This window comes from Mytilus edulis, chromosome 6 (assembly GCF_963676685.1).
Source record: "Mytilus edulis chromosome 6, xbMytEdul2.2, whole genome shotgun sequence".
NCBI lineage: Eukaryota > Metazoa > Mollusca > Bivalvia > Mytilida > Mytilidae > Mytilus > Mytilus edulis.
The window spans coordinates 86,514,410-86,535,181 of NC_092349.1; the positions used below are offsets into that span (position 1 = coordinate 86,514,410).

The 20,772-nt window shown below is 34.7% G+C and overlaps 3 protein-coding genes and 1 long non-coding RNA gene across 4 annotated transcripts; 3 read left to right on the forward strand and 1 right to left on the reverse strand.

Moving 5' to 3' along the window:
* The first annotated feature begins 2,965 nt into the window (after nucleotides 1-2,965).
* On the forward strand, nucleotides 2,966-5,370 carry LOC139526711 (uncharacterized). Its single transcript, XM_071321874.1, has 6 exons — nucleotides 2,966-3,016; nucleotides 3,310-3,469; nucleotides 3,723-4,244; nucleotides 4,519-4,755; nucleotides 4,891-4,907; nucleotides 5,365-5,370. The coding sequence occupies exons 1-6, from the start codon at nucleotides 2,966-2,968 to the stop codon at nucleotides 5,368-5,370; spliced, it is 993 nt and encodes a 330-aa protein (XP_071177975.1).
* LOC139526852 (uncharacterized) lies at nucleotides 5,368-7,249 on the forward strand. The gene is made up of 3 exons (XR_011665202.1): nucleotides 5,368-5,524; nucleotides 6,170-6,411; nucleotides 7,125-7,249. It is a non-coding gene; the product is annotated as an uncharacterized lncRNA (long non-coding RNA).
* A 2,209-nt stretch (nucleotides 7,250-9,458) lies between these two features.
* Nucleotides 9,459-11,588, forward strand: LOC139526712 (uncharacterized). The gene is made up of 4 exons (XM_071321875.1): nucleotides 9,459-9,534; nucleotides 10,060-10,281; nucleotides 10,481-10,574; nucleotides 11,333-11,588. The coding sequence occupies exons 1-4, from the start codon at nucleotides 9,459-9,461 to the stop codon at nucleotides 11,586-11,588; spliced, it is 648 nt and encodes a 215-aa protein (XP_071177976.1).
* Nucleotides 11,589-11,594: 6 nt separating this feature from the next.
* On the reverse strand, nucleotides 11,595-13,012 carry LOC139526713 (uncharacterized). Its single transcript, XM_071321877.1, has 2 exons — nucleotides 11,969-13,012; nucleotides 11,595-11,609 (listed from the first exon to the last, which is right to left on the reverse strand). The coding sequence occupies exons 1-2, from the start codon at nucleotides 13,010-13,012 to the stop codon at nucleotides 11,595-11,597; spliced, it is 1,059 nt and encodes a 352-aa protein (XP_071177978.1).
* Between the last annotated feature and the right edge of the window lie 7,760 nt (nucleotides 13,013-20,772).

Consider the following 20,772-nt stretch of genomic DNA (forward strand, 5'->3'; position numbering starts at 1 on the left):
TGTGTGTGTGTTTATTCTACATGGGCTAGTGTTATAGGGAAGGGTTTAGATATAAAAAATAAACATTTTTAACCCGCTGCATTTTTGTACTGTCCCAACTCAAGAGCATCTAGCCTATGTTAGTCTTATAATTATGTTTTTAACTTCAGTTTATTTATATGTTTTAGAGTTTAGTATGACGACCATTTTTACTATACTAGTACACAATTTTGTTTAGGGGCCAGCTGAAATCCGCCTCCTGGTGTAGATTTTTCTCGCCGTGTTTAAGACCTGATGGTGGTCTTCGGCTGTTTTCTGCTCTTTCGTTAGGTTGCTGTCTCTTTGACACATTCCCTAATTACATCATCAATTTTACTTTTAAAATAATTAAATCGTAGCTCAGAAGTGGGGCGAAAGATATCAGAGGGACATTCAAATTCATAGATCGAATATGTTAAACTATCAACGCCATGGCTAAAAATAAAAAGACAAATAATAGTACACAAGACACAACATGGAAAACCAAAGACTTAGCAACGCAAACCCCACCAGAAACTGGAGATGATCGTAGGTACTCTGGAAGAGTACGCAGATCCTGCTTCACATGTGGCACCCGTCGTGTTGCTCATGTCATAAGTTTCAAACCCGGTACATAGTCTAATTCGGTAAGTCACATTCATGAAAAGAGAACAGAAGAAACATATCCGCTATCATCTGTGAAACGGATATTCCATATCTGTCAACTAACTCGTGATGGCGTCCGTAAAATTTCGATGGATTGATTTTAACTTCCCTTTTTGGAACTCTTGGTTTAATAGTTTTCTTGTGAAATATATACTCCATAGGCAGGCGATGCTGGAATTTTGCTTCATAGAAATGGAAAGTTCGCAATTGTGAAGCTGCTATTATCTCTTTTGTCGAAAGGATTTTCGAAGGGATGATTTTAATTTCATCATTTGGAACTCTTGGTTTAATAGCTTCCTTGTATGCAGTGACTCTCTATCAAGAAAATCATGATAGGAAATGCAAGCACGGGAATATCATATCAATTTGGGAGATATATACCCCGTATGCAGGTGTTGCTGGAATGTTGCTACTTAGAAATGGAAAGTTCACAATTGGAAAGCTGAAATCATCTCTTTTGTCGTAAAGTTTTGTTTTCAACCGACCCTCATTGTCAATTTCTAGATATAAGTCAAGATATGTGGCCGACTTAACAGTATCTGTTGTATCTCTAGTTCCATGGGATGTGTGTCTCCTGTGGGAACGTTCTGTTGTATCTCTAGTTCCATGGGATGTGTGTCTCCTGTGGGAACGTTCTGCTGTATCTCTAGTTCCATGGGATGTGTGTCTCCTGTGGGAACGTTATGTTATATCTCTAGTTCCATGGGATGTGTGTCTCCTGTGGCAACGTTCTGTTGTATCTCTAGTTCCATGGGATGTGTGTCTCCTGTGTGAAAGTTCTGTTGTATGTCTAGTTCCATGGGATGTGTGTCTCCTGTGGGAACGTTCTGTTGTATCTCTAGTTCCGTGGGATGTGTATCTCCTGTGGGAACGTTATGTTGTATCTCTAGTTCCATGGGATGTGTGTCTCCTGTGGGAACGTTCTGTTGTATCTCTAGTTCCATGGGATGTGTATCTCCTGTGGGAACGTTATGTTGTATCTCTAGTTCCATGGGATGTGTGTCTCCTGTGGGAACGTTATGGACGTAAATGGCAATAACGCTTATTGGTTTGTTGATTTCTTTGTAAATTAACACCACTTCTGTATTTATCGTTTAAGTGGCCCGTGTTTTGTTTTTATTGAGGAAGCCAGATTGCCCGGCTCTCAGCAGGAACAATTTCAATTCTAGTAAATTAAGACTAAAATCAAATCCATCTGCAACATATAAGGTTTGAAATTACAACATCTGGTCCGGTCTGTGTGTTTGTTCTTGTTTTATTCGTCGTATTAGTCTGATGCGTTAAGCCCTCGACTGGAAGTTAAGTCTTAGCTGAATGTTAATACCAGTAGCTTTTCTTTTATTGTATTGTTACATCAATGTCTCAGGTTAGGAGAAAAGGAGGAGGATTTTGCGCCAGGAAATATGAATAAGCCCGCAGCATTGGTATGTGCTTGTCTCAAGGCAGAACCCTGTTATTGTTTGTTGCTGATATCATATTTGTTTTCCATTTTCTGCAAACATCAGGCCGTTTATTATTTCTTTTCAGTTTGTTTTGCATGTACACTTATATAAATTGAAGTTTTTATAAAGTTTAAATGTTGTTTTCAATTTAAGACTTTTTTTTAAATTTTTTCAATTGTTATACTGGACTTTGTCGTGGATAAGGACATGAGCGTTTTACACGTATTAATCGCCATTCCCGAACTTGGACAAAAGAGCGGATTTCAATAACTCTATTTAGTCAATTACTGATAGTATAGTTTGAACAAGAATTTACTAATATGTGTCGGACCCTATTTACCCTTTTATTCTATTGTATAACTATTAGACATCTGTTTACTTAATCTACTTAATCCTTCAATTACTTTTGCTTATATATTGTGTTATTGATGTTGTTCCATTAACATTTAGTTTGAAGTTTGTTGTTCGGTCTAAAATATATATAAATCTTTATTCTCACAAACCAAATTAAAAAGGTATTATAAAGTTAATTATACATATTTTAATACAACTACTATAAATATGGAATATACGAAAGTAGATACAACACGGGTGTCATTCGGTTTAACGAGAGAAATGATCGTGAAAGAATATCTAACGGCTGTCAAGTATTGAGAGACGATCGTGAAAGCTCTGGTAACGGATCGTGAAAGCTCTGGTTACGGATCGTGAAAGACATTTAATGTAAATTCTAGTTCAGAATCTTTGAAAAAGTCGCTTAATTTTCAAAACGCGGAACAAATCCGAACAAAAAAATATGTCTGTCAAAATGGTTTAACTTCCTCAACATAACTGTGAAATAAGGTAATACAGCAGGACATATGTCAGTATTTGAAACTGATAGTGTTAGAGTGGATACGACCATTCCTAAGGTAAGTTGATACTTATAAGATGAATTAAACATCTTGTTCACCAAGAAAACTCAAATGTTGTAGAAACCTTTTAGAAAGATTTTTTTTTATTGAAATCTGATATAAGCATTACTTTCTGTTTTATTCTTGAAATTTGTCATTGTTTTTAAAACAAAGTTTATAGTTAACAGTGATACCTGTAAATTCAGAAATTACTGCATGGATTGTTATTATAAAACCCTTGTCATTTCTGAATTTACAATATTCTTATTCTGGTGGTATGAATTCTATTAATATCTGATTATTTTGAATAGGTCAAGTGGTTAAAAGTAGGAACATTAGTGGCTGGAGAAGAGGAGGACGTTGCTGGTTATGTGTGGCAGGCCAGTAAAAAAGGGATCAAGGCAGCTTGGTCTGCTAAAGACCCTGAGTCTGGTATTATTGGGTATGAGGTTGCTGTCGGCACTACTCCTGGTAAGTATAAGAAACAGCACATTCACTCTGTGGTTAAATTTTTAAAAATTTTGATAACTTTCTTATACTTTTTTTAATTTGTAACAAACTTGGACAGAAGCTTCTTACAATCAAAAGAGAATATCAAGCAGAATATTTTTATTGATTTTTTCCCACATTTTTGTTGAGCCTGCAATTTACAGTAAAAGTAGGCGAGACACTGGGTTCCGCGGAACCCTTACACATTTTGACATCATTTGTCTCTCTATTATAGGTGGAACAGACAAACTAGCCTGGACATTATATGGTGCAGAGAATGATGTATTTATACAAGGTTTTTGTCTCTCTATTATAGGTGGAACAGACAAACTAGCCTGGACATTATATTGTGCAGAGAATGATGTATTTATACAAGGTTTTTGTCTCTCTATTATAGGTGGAACAGACAAACTAGCCTGGACATTATATGGTGCAGAGAATGATGTATTTATACAAGGTTTTTGTCCCTCTATTATAGGTGGAACAGACAAACTAGCCTGGACATTATATGGTGCAGAGAATGATGTATTTATACAAGGTTTTTGTCCCTCTATTATAGGTGGAACAGACAAACTAGCTTGGACATTATATGGTGCAGAGAATGATGTATTTATACAAGGGTTAAGTCTAGATATCACCAACCTGACTACGTACCAGCCTGGGTATTACGTCAGTCTAAAGGCCACGAATGAAGCATTGTTAATCAGCTCCTCAATCACGTCTACGCCTATTGTGGTTGTTGATGAGGACAAAGCTGGTAATTTATAGTTATAAATCAGAAAAGAGAAACAAATGTATCAATCCTGATGTAAAATACAATCTCAAGTTGCCAATACTGTTGTTTTTCATCTCTTTCCATCAAAATAACCTCTATGAAATCTTATGTTTCAACTCTTTTTTAAGCAAGCACATTTCCATAGACTTGCAGATAAATTTTCTTTACTATAATACAAGCTTCTGCATAGTTGAACAAAGCTGAATATTATTATATTAATGTATTTATTTAATGAAAGCAAATCTGTATTGTTCAGGTCTTATTGTTGATGGAGCTGATGGAACAGACGAAACCTCAACAGAAGTAGGCGTGGATGTAGACTACACCATTGATACCACCACTGTCACTGTACAGTTTGACCAATTTGAAAGTCACCTTCATGGTGTAATGATGTATGAGTGGTCCGTGGGTACCACACCAGGCGGGGAAGAGGTACGGCCATTCATGAGTGAGGGAATCATACATTCAGAGGAAAAAAATGTAGCGGGAGATGGTAAGTGCCGTCTGCTATTTGATTATAAAGATAAGGAGATATGGTATGATTACCAATGATACAACTCTCCACCAGAGTTTAAATGAAGTTTGATTTGGTTTAAATCATTTTTGAGTGAGATTATTATACATTCAGAGGAAGAAAAAGTAGCTGTAAGAATCTTTTGTTATTTGCTCATTTTGAGTCCTATTCACCTTCCATTGTCAGATACACTCAGTAAGTATCATCTGGACTGAGACAGGAGTTAATTTTTGTATCATTGTATTCTCATTAATTTCTAATTCCTGTAGAAACCCTTTGATGGAAATGAACTTAGTAATTTACCTTCTGACATAACAGTTTGCACCTTTTATGTCACATCTATTGTTTCCATTTCCTGTTATCGATATGTTAATACAGTTTGGCAATGCTCAAATCATTGAATGTTTTCTTTACTAAATATATAATTAGACATTATCACTTAAAACATTCAATGGACATCAACTATTCTAATCACGAAATATCACTCAGAGAAAGATCATGTTATTAATTTAAAGAGGGATAATTTACGGGTACGCATCACTAGAAAGTATTACAATGTATGTTCATTGTTTTAATGTTTACTTTTAGGAGTAACGAGCTCTGGACACGCCCATGCCACACTACCATTGAAGCCTGAGACCATGTATTACGCCTCTGTCAGGGGAATCACTAATGGTGGAAATGTTGTACAGTCATCCTCTGATGGTTTTATGGTTGATGTTTCACCACCGACAGTTATAATTGACAGGTAATTAAAGTAACTTATTGTGTGGAATTTATAATAAATGTTGTTCCGTGAAAAAAAATGGGACTTAGGAAGTAATCCTGTATTAAATGACATAGATACTTCTAAGGTAAGATATCAATTTAATTGAACAACAACTCCCCTGAAACCATGCAAAATAGAAAATATTTGTGATATGATGTATAAATGTAGTGTCTTGTACTTCATAAATTTGTCTTTGAAACAATCTTTTTTCCACAGAAAATGACAATTTAAAAAAACTATATACCAATTCAGAAACCATTATCAGCTTTTGCCGCATGCTTAGTGGATGGACGCAGGCATCTTCTAGACGATACCAGAATAAAGGGTTAAAGCTGGGAAAGTTGCTGTTTAGTCTGGTCATTTCAGTAAAATACTACTCTAGTCTAATCATGAATATCCAGCGTAAAGCTTTGTTTAATTGAATTCCATTGGATTAACCAGTTAAATTCCAGTGGAAAGCTGTGTTTAACTGACTTCCATTGGATTGTCCAGTTGAAATCCAGTGGGATTTTCAATTCCAATAAAAATAATTGTGATTCCACTGGATTTACATCTCTTTTTATCTGGACATATTATTTTTTTCACACTTTATAGTTATATTTTTCCCTCTTTATATTTTACAAGGTTAACAGACAAGACATCATCAGACCAAGACATCACTAGTGGTAATTCTCTTTACCAGACGACAACTGACGCATTGACTGTCCAATGGACATATAATGACACAGAGAGTGGTATAGAACGATGATGGTATTCAGTAGGAACCTATCCATTTGGTCAGGACATAGCCTAAATGGTAGAGGTAGAGGTTTCGTCGATGGATTTCAGTACTTTACCATTGGCTTATGTTACTGCTGTTGATACAGGTATGTAACAATGTTAGAAAATAGTCTGTGATGTTCTGAAATTGCTGCTGAATATAGTGATAAGGTGTATTTAACCTATAAAATCTATTAAAAAAAAGATGTGTTATGATTGCCAATGAGACAATTCTTTTAAACAAGATACACACAATGAAACAGGTCAGGTGTTGTGGTTGATAATTAAAATTCTCACACAATGCATTTTTGTAATTGATACACCTTATTGAAGATGCAAAAAATATTTGATTCTGTGATCAATAGTATATACTTTGAATTATTGTATTTTCATTGGAGCCATTTTTTATGCCACGTTTATGGGCATTATGTTTTCTGGTCTGTGCTGTCGTCTTGCTTCAGGTTAAAGTTTTTGGTCAAGGTAGTTTTTGATGAAGTTGAAGTCCAATCAATGTGAAACTTGGTACACATGTTCCCTATGATATCATCTTTCTAATCTTATTGCCAAATTAGAGATTTTACCCTATTTTCACAGTTCACTTAACATAGAAAATTATAGTGCAGATGGACACATTCTTGTTTAGGAATGAAGATAAGCTGTATCTGCCAAAATATGCTATTTCATGGCTTTACATTGTCCATACTAGATTACAGAAATTAGTATCTCATTGAAATGTAAATGGTTAACTTTAACCTACAATTTCAACAAAAATAAATACCTACAAATAATAATGAATTCACCTTATATACGTTTGTTTTAGGAAAACCAAATATCATCAGTATCTGGACCGAGAACAAAGCTGGACTGGTATCTGAAGTAGCTACAGGTTCAGTTATCATTGACAAAACTCCACCAGGAGAAGGCTTTGTCTCATGTCCTGATTATGTTGGGGTCATTATAACTAATTATTGCCTTTTAATGTCATTTTTATCATTTTAGGTGGTACCAAATATGTTGACTAAAATTAAGTTGGCTACTTTAATTTTTATTAAATTTTAACAAACTTATTTACTTTGACCTTTTGAGATTGAAACATAAAAAAAATAAAAAAAACTTGAACCACACACTTTATTGGAAAAATGAGTTTGATCATTGAGAAGCTTAAAATTTTCTTAACAATAGAATTTGATAAAAAAAAAAAAAAAAAGACAATTAACTTTTAGCTCACCTGGCCTAAAAGGCCAATTGAGCTTTTCTCATCACTTGGCGTCCGGCGTCCGGCGTCTGTCGTCGTCGTTAACTTTTACAAAAATCTTCTCCTCTGAAACTACTGGGCCAAATTAAACCAAACTTGGCCACAATCATCATTGGGGTATCTAGTTTAAAAAATGTGTCCGGTGACCCGGCCAACCATCCAAGATGGCCGTCATGGCTAAACATAGAACATAGGGGTAAAATGCAGTTTTTGGCTTATAACTCAAAAACCAAAGCATTTAGAGCAAATCTGACAGGGGTAGAATTGTTAAACAGGTGAAGATCTATCTGCCCTGAAATTTTCAGATGAATCGGATAACCCGTTGTTGGGTTGCTGCCCCTGAATTAGTAATTTTAAGGAAATTTTGCTGCCACAGTTTTTGGTTATTATCTTGAATATTATTATAGATAGAGATAAACAGTAAACAGCAATAATGTTCAGCAAAGTAAGATTTACAAATAAGTCAACATGACTGAAATGGTCAGTTGACCCCTTTAGGAGTTATTGCCCTTTATAGTCAATTTTTAACCATTTTTCGTAAATCTTAGTAATATTTTACAAAAATCTTCTCCTCTGAAACTACTGGGCCAAATTAATCCAAACTTTGCCACAATCATCTTTTTGGTTAGTCGTTTGAAAAATGTGTCCGGTGACCCCGCCATCAAACCAATATGGCCGCCATGGCTAAAAATAGAACATGGGGTAAAATGCAGTTTTTGGCTTATAACTCAAAACCCAAAGCATTTAGAGCAAATCTGACATGTGGGAAAATTGTTTATTAGTTCAAGATCTATTTGCCCTGAAATTTTCAGATGAATTGGACAACCCGTTGTTGGGTTGCTGGCCTTGAATTAGTAATTTTAAGGAAATTTTGCTCTTTTTGGTTATTATCTTGAATATTATTATAGATAGAGATAAACTATAAACAGCAATAATGTTCACCAAAGTAAGATTTACAAATAAGTCAACATGACTAAAATGGTCAGTTGACCCCTTTAGGAGTTATTGCCCTTTATAATCAATTTTTTACCATTTTTCGTAAATCTTAGTAATCTTTTACAAAAATCTTCTCCTCTGAAACTACTTGGCCAAAATTAATCCAAACTTGGCCACAATCATCTTTTGGGTTAGTAGTTTGAAAAATGTGTCCGGTGACCCGGCCATCCAACCAAGATGGCCGCCATGGCTAAAAATAGAACATGGGGAAAAATGCAGTTTTTGGCTTATAACTCAAAACCCATAGCAATTTAGAGCAAATCTGACATGGGGTAAAATTGTTTATCAGGTCAACATTTATCTGCTCTGAAATTTTTAGATGAATCGGACAACCCGTTGTTGGGTTGCTGACCCTGAATTGTTAGTTTTAAGCAAATTTTGCTGTTTTTGGTCATTATCTTGAATATTATTATTGATAGAGATTAACTGTAAACAACAATAATGTTCAGCAAAGTAAGATTTACAAATAAGTCAACATGATCGAAATGGTCAATAGACCCCCTTAGGAGTTATTGTTCTTTATAGTCAATTTTTAACAATTTTCATAAAATTTGTAAATTTTTACTAACATTTGCCACTGAAACTAATGGGCCAAGTTCATTATAGATAGAGATAATTTTAAGCAGCAAGAATGTTCAGTAAAATAAGATGTACAAACACATCACCATCACCAAAACACAATTTTGTCATGAATCCATCTGCTTCCTTTAATATTCACAAAGACCAAGGTGAGCGACACAGGCTCTTTAGAGCCTCTAGTTACAGAGTTATTTTAACTTCTAACTCATTAGGTAGATATTTGTCTCATTGTCCATAACACCATAAACTTACAGATTATAAAAATCATTTCCAAGTGATAATTTTTTTTTATCTTTGTTGTTTACAGTTCACAATCATTGTTGAATGGGAAGTCAACAAGGATCTAATAATATCAATGGAACAGAGGTCCCAGGATATATAAGTCAATACTCATTCCAAGGTCAGTTTTAGACATAATTTCCTAATGCTTGTAGAATATTTGTTTGAATATTGTACAATTGTAATTGGAATGATGTCTAATTAAATTAAAGTATAATATTACTATTTAACTATGCCCATCCATATTGTTTACAAATGTCAATCTTAATTAGAATGCTTCAGAAAACAGTTCTACAAACAAAGCAAGCAAGGCAACCAAAATCTTACTCTACTAGCATTCATCAATTAGCTCTAACTGATGAGTTAGAATGTAGCGGTCAATCATCAAGTTAAATATATTTGGTTTTTTTTCAATATGCAACTTAAAGAGAGTTCTATTTCAATACATTGATTTAGGTTTAATGAAATATGGATATGTGGTTAGCAAGTTATATTCAAACTGCAATCACCAAGAATTCAGCAAGGATTTATGCATTTAAACATGCTCTAAACTTTAAAATTTTAATAAATGTGGTTATATATTTAGAATCAAGATTATGGAAAAACTTTGAAACAAAAAATCATCACATGTTTTTTTCTTTCTAAGGTCTTGGTCACAAGCTAAATCATGGTGATAAGTACTATGTGACAGTGACGGCAGTAAACTTTGTTGACATGGAGGCCTACGCTTTCTCTTCTGAAATTGGTATAGACTCCACACCACCCACCTACGGTAAAGTGATTGACCTTCACACTACACACAGAGTAGATGTCACCAACACTGAAAGGACGTTAGCCATGGATGCCAAGAAATGTGACACAGATGAGGGTAAGAACATTATTACAGTGAAACCAGTCTCCAGTTAACCCATTAGTACAGTGAAACCAAGATATGTGTCCACTTTGAAATTTCACCAATTTTTTGAAGGATTGTTACGTAGATATACAATAACTATATTGTTACTTTGGTGAAGTGGTAAATAAGATGTTACTGGTATTTCTGATATATTAAATGTTTTTCTTTGCAGAATGTGATTTGCTGGATGCCACTTGTTCAGAGTCAATGACATCAGTGTCAGCCACGTGGCAAGCATTCCAAGATCCAGAATCTGGGGTTCTAAGGTCAGTTTAAGACAAACAAAACTTATTGTTAATTTCAACTCAAAATTTATTGATTCTCCGAATTATAACCTAAATTAATAGACTGAAAAATTATTTTAGTGCTTCATATAACTTCAGCAAATATTCAATATGGCTGTTGTAGCATATGTATGTATATGATGGATTGTATTCTCAGATCTGCCGTGACATCACAACATGTAACTGACCAATCAATGATTAGAATTTGTTTAATGTAAACAATGTTGAGAGGTGATGTGAATAAGAATCCTCTAGACTTTCCATAGACTTCAATGCAAATTAATTTAATTGATATATATTGTTACCAGTTGAATATAGTAATTTTACTCTTTTAATATTGTTAAAGACACTATATAGTATCTCCATTTTGATTTTAAACATACTATAACCTCTGGTTTAAAAATAATTGGCAATATAAATAATCAGTAATCACCTTCAAATAGATAAAAAATCTAGAGGATTTCTGTTCGCATCACCCCCTGAAAAATGTAAATGCCAGGATGTCCGGATCTGAGAATGCATGCAGATGGAACTAGCTTATAAAGTCTCAAATTGCTATTTCATAATCTGTAGAAGTTTTTGTAACTTTAATAATAAAAAATCTTTATTTTCTGTACATATAAAGTCATTGTTCAGGATATTGTTTGTCAATTACCAGGCTTTGAAAATATTACCCAGAATGCAATTGTTTGTGACCTTGTGTATTATCAGTTTACATAAGTTTGTGTTATACTTGATAGGTACCAGATAGCCCTTGGAACGTTCCCTGGTGGAGGACAAATCAAACCTTTCTCTGACATAGATTTAGAAGATGGAGTCTTAAAAACGCAAAAACGTAGCACGAAAATTAAAAATCGGGAAAAACGAAGCACGAGAAATAAGATCGTAAATATTAAGGAATTTATCCGAAACAAGTACCAGAAGTTATACTCAGCCGTTCTTGGAGATCATGCAGCTATAAGTAATGAAGATGAAGACCTTGCAGTCACCTTTTAGCGTCCGCTACTTAAATTGCATCTTATTTAATAAAAAAAAATTAGTATTCATAGCAATTAGATGGACTTCATTAATACCATATATATTGCAAAATTAGAATGGTAACAATATACATCAATTTCTATAAGTTAACACAGGTTTCAGAAGGTATTACAACACACTGACTTTTTTTTAACAAATTCGGGACATGCACGAGAAATTAAGAGCACCGACACGAAACACGGAAAATAAATAAGGGGAAACACGAAGCACGCAAATCGAGGCAAACACGAGAAAACGAGAAATAAAACGTCAAAACACGAAAATACCTGAAATAAAATGGCCGAAAACGTTGCACGAAAATAACCCTTTACCACCCTCTCTTTACTATTGTTTTTTACGCTTTTCCATATATTGTGAGCTTCATTTAATGGATTGTTCTGTATCTCTATGTATTTAAGTGATGTTTTTTCCATTTTTTCATTATGACATTCATTTTTCCAGTATTCCTTGATCTTTATTCCTACTAGTCTTTTCCATTCCATTTTATTCAGTGGATTTTCTATGTAGTAGCTACTGGATTTCAAATTGTATTTTGATAGAGTTTTTTCTACTCTGTTGGTAAAGTCTTTTCCTCTTTGGTCTGAGAATACTATTTGTCGGCGCAGAATGTCACATTCTATGGTTCCTGGATTTCGAACAATATTCATGAAGAAGGTAAGTACATTTTTGTCTAATGTGATGGCAATAGGTTCTGCTCCTACCAGGGTATATACAGCCATATTTGCTGTATTATTTGGAAGTCCTTGAATTTGTCGGAGGATTTTTCTCTCTGCCAGTTCTAGCATATCCTTTTCTTTTGCAAGTAAGTTCATCACCTCAAGTCCGTATATGCTTCTTGGTACTGCATATGTTCTCCATAGCTTGTATGCAACCATGGGTGAGAATCCCCTTCTGACATGTAACCCAGCTCCAAGAAGGCTGTATATTGTTGCCCTTCCGGTTCTTATTCTTTCTGAGATATTTGCACGGTTTTGCTCGTTTCTTTTGATACCTAGATGTTTGGTTTCATTGGTTATATTGATGTCATTGTCTTCAAATTTCAACGTTGATATGTTTGAGCCTTTTGCATTGTATAGAACCGCTTCAGATTTAGTTGGATTGATTTTGACTAGATCTCTGCTTGTATGGTGTTGTACGATGTATAATATTCCTTGTGCATCTGCAGTACTATTTGCCAGGACAGCAATGTCATCGGCACATGTTGGTGCAGGGACTTGTATATCACCAATACATGCTCCAAGTCCACTTTTTAATATGCTATCAAGTATGACGTTGTTGTAGCATTTATATAGCGTTGTAGATAGTTTTGCACCTTGTTGAATTCCTTGTAGAACCATGACATCTTCTGTACATTGCCCTTCCCATTTAACCTTGATGCTCATTCCTTTATACAAGTTTCTCAGTAATATCCAAAGTGTATTGGATTATAACATAAAAAGCCTAAGGGTTATGCAATTACATGCATTTGATTATAATTGATAAAAAAAATGGCGTCGGGCTACAAAAAACGATGAAGTTTTGAACGATGGCGGAAGACAATTTAACGATGGCGCAAGACAATTTAACGATGGCGCGAGTCATTTGACGATGGCGCAAGACATTTGAACGATGGCGGGGCTCCATCGTTAAACAGGCCATGGCGATCCCTGATGTCATTGGCTCAGTTTCCATTGTTTAGAACATTTTAAACCAATCACAACGTTTCGGTGTATGCTTTTGAAAATATTACCCAGAATGCATTAGATTCTGAAACAGAAAATAAAATATAGTTCAAAATTATGTAACTCAGTTACGATTTTTCTTTATACTGATATTCATAGTTGTATATTATATATGAAGTCAGCATATTTTTAAATGAAGTAATGATATATTTTTGATATTTTATTTCCAATTGATTTTAGTTGATATCACATGACATATTTAAGTTATTCCTGTTATTTTTTCCAGTGAATACTAATGGTATGACAGATGGGTTGTCACTAGAGAATAGTAAAATGTACTACTCTTTAGTGAAGGTGACCAATAAATTGAACTACACCTACATTCTAAGATCAGATGGTGTCACCATTGAGAAAAACCCACTCTTACCTGGAAAGGTGTTTGATGGGGATGTTACTGGATATGATATTAACTACCTACCATTCAATACAATTGTCTATGCTAACTGGGATGGATTTGGTTTACCTGCTGACGCCATCAAACAAGTGGATGTGTTGTCAGGTAATTGTAATAATATAAATTTTCTGTTTTAATTTAATTTGCTGAATGATTAATATATATGATTTCTTAGTGACAAATATTCAGTGAATTAACAGAGTAAAGTTGAGAATGAAAATGGGGAATGTGTCAATGAGACAACAACCAGACCAAACAGCTGAAAAAACAGACACCACAAATTCATCTTCAACATAACTTGAAAATGTGTGGCTTCAACTTTGGAATGAATGAAGTGCAAACATTTTAGTTATTTTTACTAATGATAGAACATATGATTGGGATAGTATCATGAAGCAAATACAAAAATAAAACCTTAAACACAAAATCAGCTTGAATCAACTGATGGAAGTTTGTTATATAGAATAATTTTTATGAGAAAGAAATGTTCATTTACAAAATTGTTAACATCTGAGTGGATGAAGAAAATCATGATCATTTCTCCAAGTTCATGGTATTAAAGGAAGAATTTTAATTTGACAGGAAACCCTGGATTGCAAGTGGACCAATCAAGTTTGGATTCACAAGATCCCAATCAGGAAGTAGTTTTCTATGAGGTTGCTGTGGGAACAGACAGATGATTCACCAAGACCAGGGATGATGTTGTTCCATATACAAATGTAGGACTAAACAAAACTGCCATTTTCTATGACCTTGAGTTGACCCCTCTAACTGGTATCTACTCCTTCACAGTGAAGGCATACAGTGCGTCCTACTCTGTAGCTACATGCAGTCACGTCAAATGGTTTCAGGGTCGGATTTGATGGCGGAGTTACAGGTAAAATAGACTTATTTACATTTATATGCAAATTTATCTGCCACCCGTACGAAATAAGTAGTAGGATTCCACCTAGACACTAGTAGGAATGAAGTAGGAATCTACCTAGAATCAAAAATTCTGTATAGAAAGTAGGCGGACATGGAAAATGAACAAAATTCTGACTGGATTTTTTTTATAATCCTACTACCAAAATCCTACTACCGAAGTGGAATTTTAAAAGTCTGTATGGATTTTTTCTGTTTTGAAAATCTGATTTGATTATTTATTTTCCTACTACAAGTACAAGAATCCTACCAGAATTAATTTATAAATTCCTACCAGAAAATCTTTCTACCTGGAAAGTTATCTTGAACTGGATTCTTGTTTGCTAATGACATGCATTTTGCAGTGTTATAAGTGCAAGCAAGTTCCAGTTCACAAATTCAAAATTTTTAGGGGAAAGAATGAAAAGTTGTGTTGGAACACAATGCTGCAAGCTCGGGTCACACAACTACAATAGAGAAATCTAAGAAAATATGGCTTATGAAGACTGAAGGTAATTCTTACACATTCAAGATGAATTTTTTATCTGCCTGCCAAAATATTTAGTAATCAATTAATTCAACAATAGTGCACAATTTAACTCATTATTTGTTCTTAACACATATCTACATGTTTATGTATAACACAATTTCTAGCTTGCATATACTGCAGTTTCCTTATACATTTCATAAGTCCATTCTTTTAAAAATGAATTTATTCTATGAATTTCCTTTGTTCTTTGTTGATGAGATTCAAACTTAAATCATTGACCCAGTTGTGTATTTGTGAATATACACTTACATTTTGTATATTTTTAGATTCCTACCAGAAAATACTTTTCTGGGTGGAATTTTGAAAAATTCCTACCAGGTTTTCTAGTAAGAATTTTATTTTCCTACCAAATTATTCCTGCTAATTTGCATATTCCTGGTAGAAATATACAATATTCCTACTAAGAAATTCCTGCTAATTTAAATTTTTCGGCTATTTCCCGTGTGGATTCCTACTACTGTCTGACTGGAATATTACTCTTTTCTGGTAGGAATTCAAAGCAATATTCCGACTATATTCCGTGTACATTCCATACGGAACATTTCATACAGGCATGATTATGTAAAATCACACGTTCCTGTAAAGTTTGACATCACAATTTATAACATTTGACGTCACAATTAGAAAGTGGTTGTTGCTTGACGTCAGTAGGTTATTCATAGCAGATCTAAGGTCATTCAGAGACAAAATTTAGCAGTATACCAAAATTGTAAATATGCTAATAGTATACTAAGTAAAAAAAAAGGGCAGCAAAAAGTCAAGTTTAGGGCTTTAAATAAACAATTGATAATTATTTGTAAACGTAGCGGAATAAGCCAAAGAGTACATTTAAACATCCTTTTGTGCACTTAAGGCTGTTTCTCAGTATACTTAGTTTGATATTGACCAGTACCTAATGAGTAGTGTGTGGTGAATTATTTTGAACAAAGTATTCCTAATGTCAATATGATTGGTTTACAGGTGGAGTGTTTGTGATGGAGGAATTCTATGCTACAGACACGTATTTGGACATTCAGTTTGAAGGATTTACTTCCAAGTTAGATATCATGATGTACTACGTAGCTTTGTCAAACAACTCTGATGCCAACAATACTAACTGTAAACCATATGTAAGTTATGGCCAACTAAAATTAATTAGTAGATTTTCATCCAAATTTTTGAAAAAAATGGGGCGGGTGGGAGGATTTTATTTTTTAATTTTTATTTCTTATGAAACCCTCTTGTGACTTGTTCTTCATATATATATGCAAGTGTAATAATAAGCTTTAATATATCATGTATATAGATGTATAAGGAATCGTATATAATTTTTCAAAGGTAAATAAATACCTCTGATTGGCAACCACTGTTCCACATGCAATTGCTGCTTTAGAAACCTATTTTTAGAAGACAGCAAAAACATAAAGAAATGCTCTCTTCAGTTCGACTACCTTCACCAAATTTATTTGTCTTTCTAAGCTATGTTTTTTTTGTCTCCATAAAATGAAACAAATATGCATTGGTATGCAATAAAAGAATTATGAGTACAGAATAAAATGAAAACTCAAACAGTTTTGAAATAATAGGGTTGGTGTTTTTAAGATTCTTCTTGTAGATGCAAATATGATTAAGATGTAAAACACGAACTTAACAAAAACGAAGAAGTTGTTTAATGACTCTATTGAGGATACTGGGACAGAAGGTGTTTGCTGTTTGTCAACAAAAAAACAATAGCCAATGCCATGGGTAAACCTAAGTGTATGTTTGCCGACTTTTTTGAACTCATTATACTGTCATAAATCCAACAAGTTCGTGCTTGTGTCAATTTTTTTTAATCCAGTTATGTTTTTGTACCAATGTGTTCCTAGTTCTTTCTTTTTGGATATAATTCACAGTCCAAAATTTCTGCCACAAAGTCATTTTATCAATAAAAAATCAACGGTTTTCTAACCACAGAAATTTGTGTCATGCCGCGATTTGCGTTCTTGGACACAGCGTATTACTTGTAAACCGATTATTTTATACCCTTCTCGTAATCAATCTCTATTCTCGGTAGATGATTTTGTCATCATAGAGATGCAGAATCATTTTAAATTACTCAAAGAAATACGAAAACCGAATTTTGAAACAGGAAGTTCTGAAGGAAACGAAATTTTTTACGGTTACCGGAAACGGAAATGAAAAAAATCCGGAAATCGTAATTTTTTGAAAATAAAAAAAATTGGAGCGGGATGATTTCGGAGGGGCTGGCGGGGATGAAAATCTATCAATTAATTTTAATTGGCCTATACACTAGTATCTCAGTCTTTTTGTGACTAAAAAGAGAATATGACACTAACCTCAATCAATATGACACTAACCTAAAACGATTTGACACCAACCTAAATCTATATGACACCAACCTGAATGGATATGACACCAACCTAAATCTATATGACACTTATATAAATCAATATGACACCAACCTAAATCGATATGACACTAATATAAATCTATATGCCACCAACCTGAATTGATATGACACCAACCTAAATTGATATGACACTTTCATAAATCTATATGACACCAACCTGAATTGATATGATACCAACCCAAATCAAAAGACTTCTAAAGGTAAATATACACTCTTCAAAATAGAGAAGATTCTATACAACGTTCCAAGCCCTAAACTGCTAAAATTGATGAACAAATTCATAAGAGACTATCAAATATTTTTCATGTTGAAAAGGTTTTTCCAAAATATAGAATAATGACCATTTCGGTTATTTATCAAAATCAACAACCAGTACTAGCTATGTCTTATTCTCCAGGTAAATCATGTCCTTATTTTACAACATTAGCATATGATCTCTTTATCTCATCCATTCTTAAAGGCATGATTTTTAAATATCTTCCATTTTACACAGATTGATGGTGGTAAAGCTACCGACGAAGAGAAGAAGCAATTATTTACAGAATATGATGTCTCCAATATAAACAAATACACTGTCACAACAATCAGAGGTCTAAATCTGACACAGGGAGCTACCTATTATGTGTACGCTATGGGTAAGTTTTAATCTGACACCTATTATGTGTATGCTATGGGTAAGTCGTAATCTGACACAGGAAGCTACCTATTATGTGTACGCTATGGGTAATCTGACACAGGGAGCTACCTATTATGTGTATGCTATGGGTAAGTCTTAAACTGACACAGGGAGCTACCTATTATGTGTACGCTATGGGTTAGTCTTAATCTGACACAGGGAGCTACCTATTATGTGTATGCTATGGGTAAGTCTTAATCTGACACAGGGAGCTACCTATTATGTGTACACTATGGGTTAGTCTTAATCTGACACAGGGAGCAACCTATTATGTGTATGCTATGGGTAAGTCGTAATCTGACATAGGGAGCTACCTATTATGTGTACGCTATGGGTTAGTCTTAATCTGACACAGGGAGCTACCTATTATGTGTATGCTATGGGTAAGTCTTAATCTGACACAGGGAGCTACCTATTATGTGTACGCTATGGGTTAGTCTTAATCTGACACAGGGAGCTACCTATTATGTGTATGCTATGGGTAAGTCTTAATCTGACACAGGGAGCTACCTATTATGTGTATGTTATGAGTAAGTCCAGTCTGACACAGGGAGCTACCTATTATGTGTATGCTATGGGTAAGTCTAGTCTGACACAAAGAGATACCTATTATGTGTATGCTATGGGTTAGTCTTAATCTGACACAGGGAGCTACCTATTATGTGTATGCTATGGGTAAGTCTTAATCTGACACAGGGAGCTACCTATTATGTGTATGCTACGGGTAAGTCTTAATCTGACATAGGGAGCTACCTATTATGTGTATGCTACGGGTAAGTCTTAATCTGACACAGGGAGCTACCTATTATGTGTATGCTATGGAAAAGTCTTAATCTGACAAAGGGAGCTACCTATTATGTGTATGCTATGGGTAAGTCTTAATCTGACATAGGGAGCTACCTATTATGTGTATGCTATGGAAAAGTCTTAATCTGACAAAGGGAGCTACCTATTATGTGTATGCTATGGGTAAGTCTTAATCTGACAAAGGGAGCTACCTATTATGTGTATGCTATGGGTAAGTCTTAATCTGACATAGGGAGCTACCTATTATGTGTATGCTATGGAAAAGTCTTAATCTGACAAAGGGAGCTACCTATTATGTGTATGCTATGGAAAAGTCTTAATCTGACAAAGGGAGCTACCTATTATGTGTATGCTATGGGTAAGTCTTAATCTGACATAGGGAGCTACCTATTATGTGTATGCTATGGGTTAGTCTTAATCTGACATAGGGAGCTACCTATTATGTGTATGCTATGGGTAAGTCTTAATCTGACACAGGGAGCTACCTATTATGTGTATGCTATGGAAAAGTCTTAATCTGACAAAGGGAGCTACCTATTATGTGTATGCTATGGGTAAGTCTTAATCTGACACAGGGAGCTACCTATTATGTGTATGCTATGGGTAAGTCATAATCTGACACAGGGAGCTACCTATTATGTATATGCTATGGGTAAGTCTTAATCTGACACAGGGAGCTACCTATTATGTGTACGCTATGGGTAAGTCTCAATCTGACACAGGGAGCTACCTATTATGTGTATGCTATGGGTTAGTCTTAATCTGACACAGGGAGCTACCTATTATGTGTATGCTATGGGTAATTCTTAATCTGACACAGGGAGCTACCTATTATGTGTACGCTATGGGTTAGTCTTAATCTGACACAGGGAGCTACCTATTATGTGTATGCTATGGGTAAGTCTTAATCTGACATAGGGAGCTACCTATTATGTGTATGCTATGGGTAAGTCTTAATCTGACACAGGGAGCTACCTATTATGTGTATGCTATGGGTAAGTCGTAATCTGACACAGGGAGCTACCTATTATGTGTACGCTATGGGTAAGTCTCAATCTGACACAGGGAGCTACCTATTATGTGTATGCTATGGGTTAGTCTTAATCTGACACAGGGAGCTACCTATTATGTGTATGCTATGGGTAATTCTTAATCTGACACAGGGAGCTACCTATTATGTGTACGCTATGGGTTAGTCTTAATCTGACACAGGGAGCTACCTATTATGTGTATGCTATGGGTAAGTCTTAATCTGACATAGGGAGCTACCTATTATGTGTATGCTATGGGTAAGTCTTAATCTGACACAGGGAGCTACCTATTATGTGTATGCTATGGGTAAGTCGTAATCTGACACAGGGAGCTACCTATTATGTGTATGCTATGGGTTAGTCTTAATCTGACATAGGGAGCTACCTATTATGTGTATGCTATGGGTAAGTCTTAATCTGACACAGGGAGCTACCTATTATGTGTATGCTATGGGTAAGTCTTAATCTGACACAGGGAGCTACCTATTATGTGTATGCTATGGGTAAGTGTTAATCTGACACAGGGAGCTACCTATTATGTGTATGCTATGGGTAAGTCTTAATCTGACACAGGGAGCTACCTATTATGTGTATGCTATGGGTAAGTCTTAATCTGACATAGGGAGCTACCTATTATGTGTATGCTATGGGTAAGTCTTAATCCGACA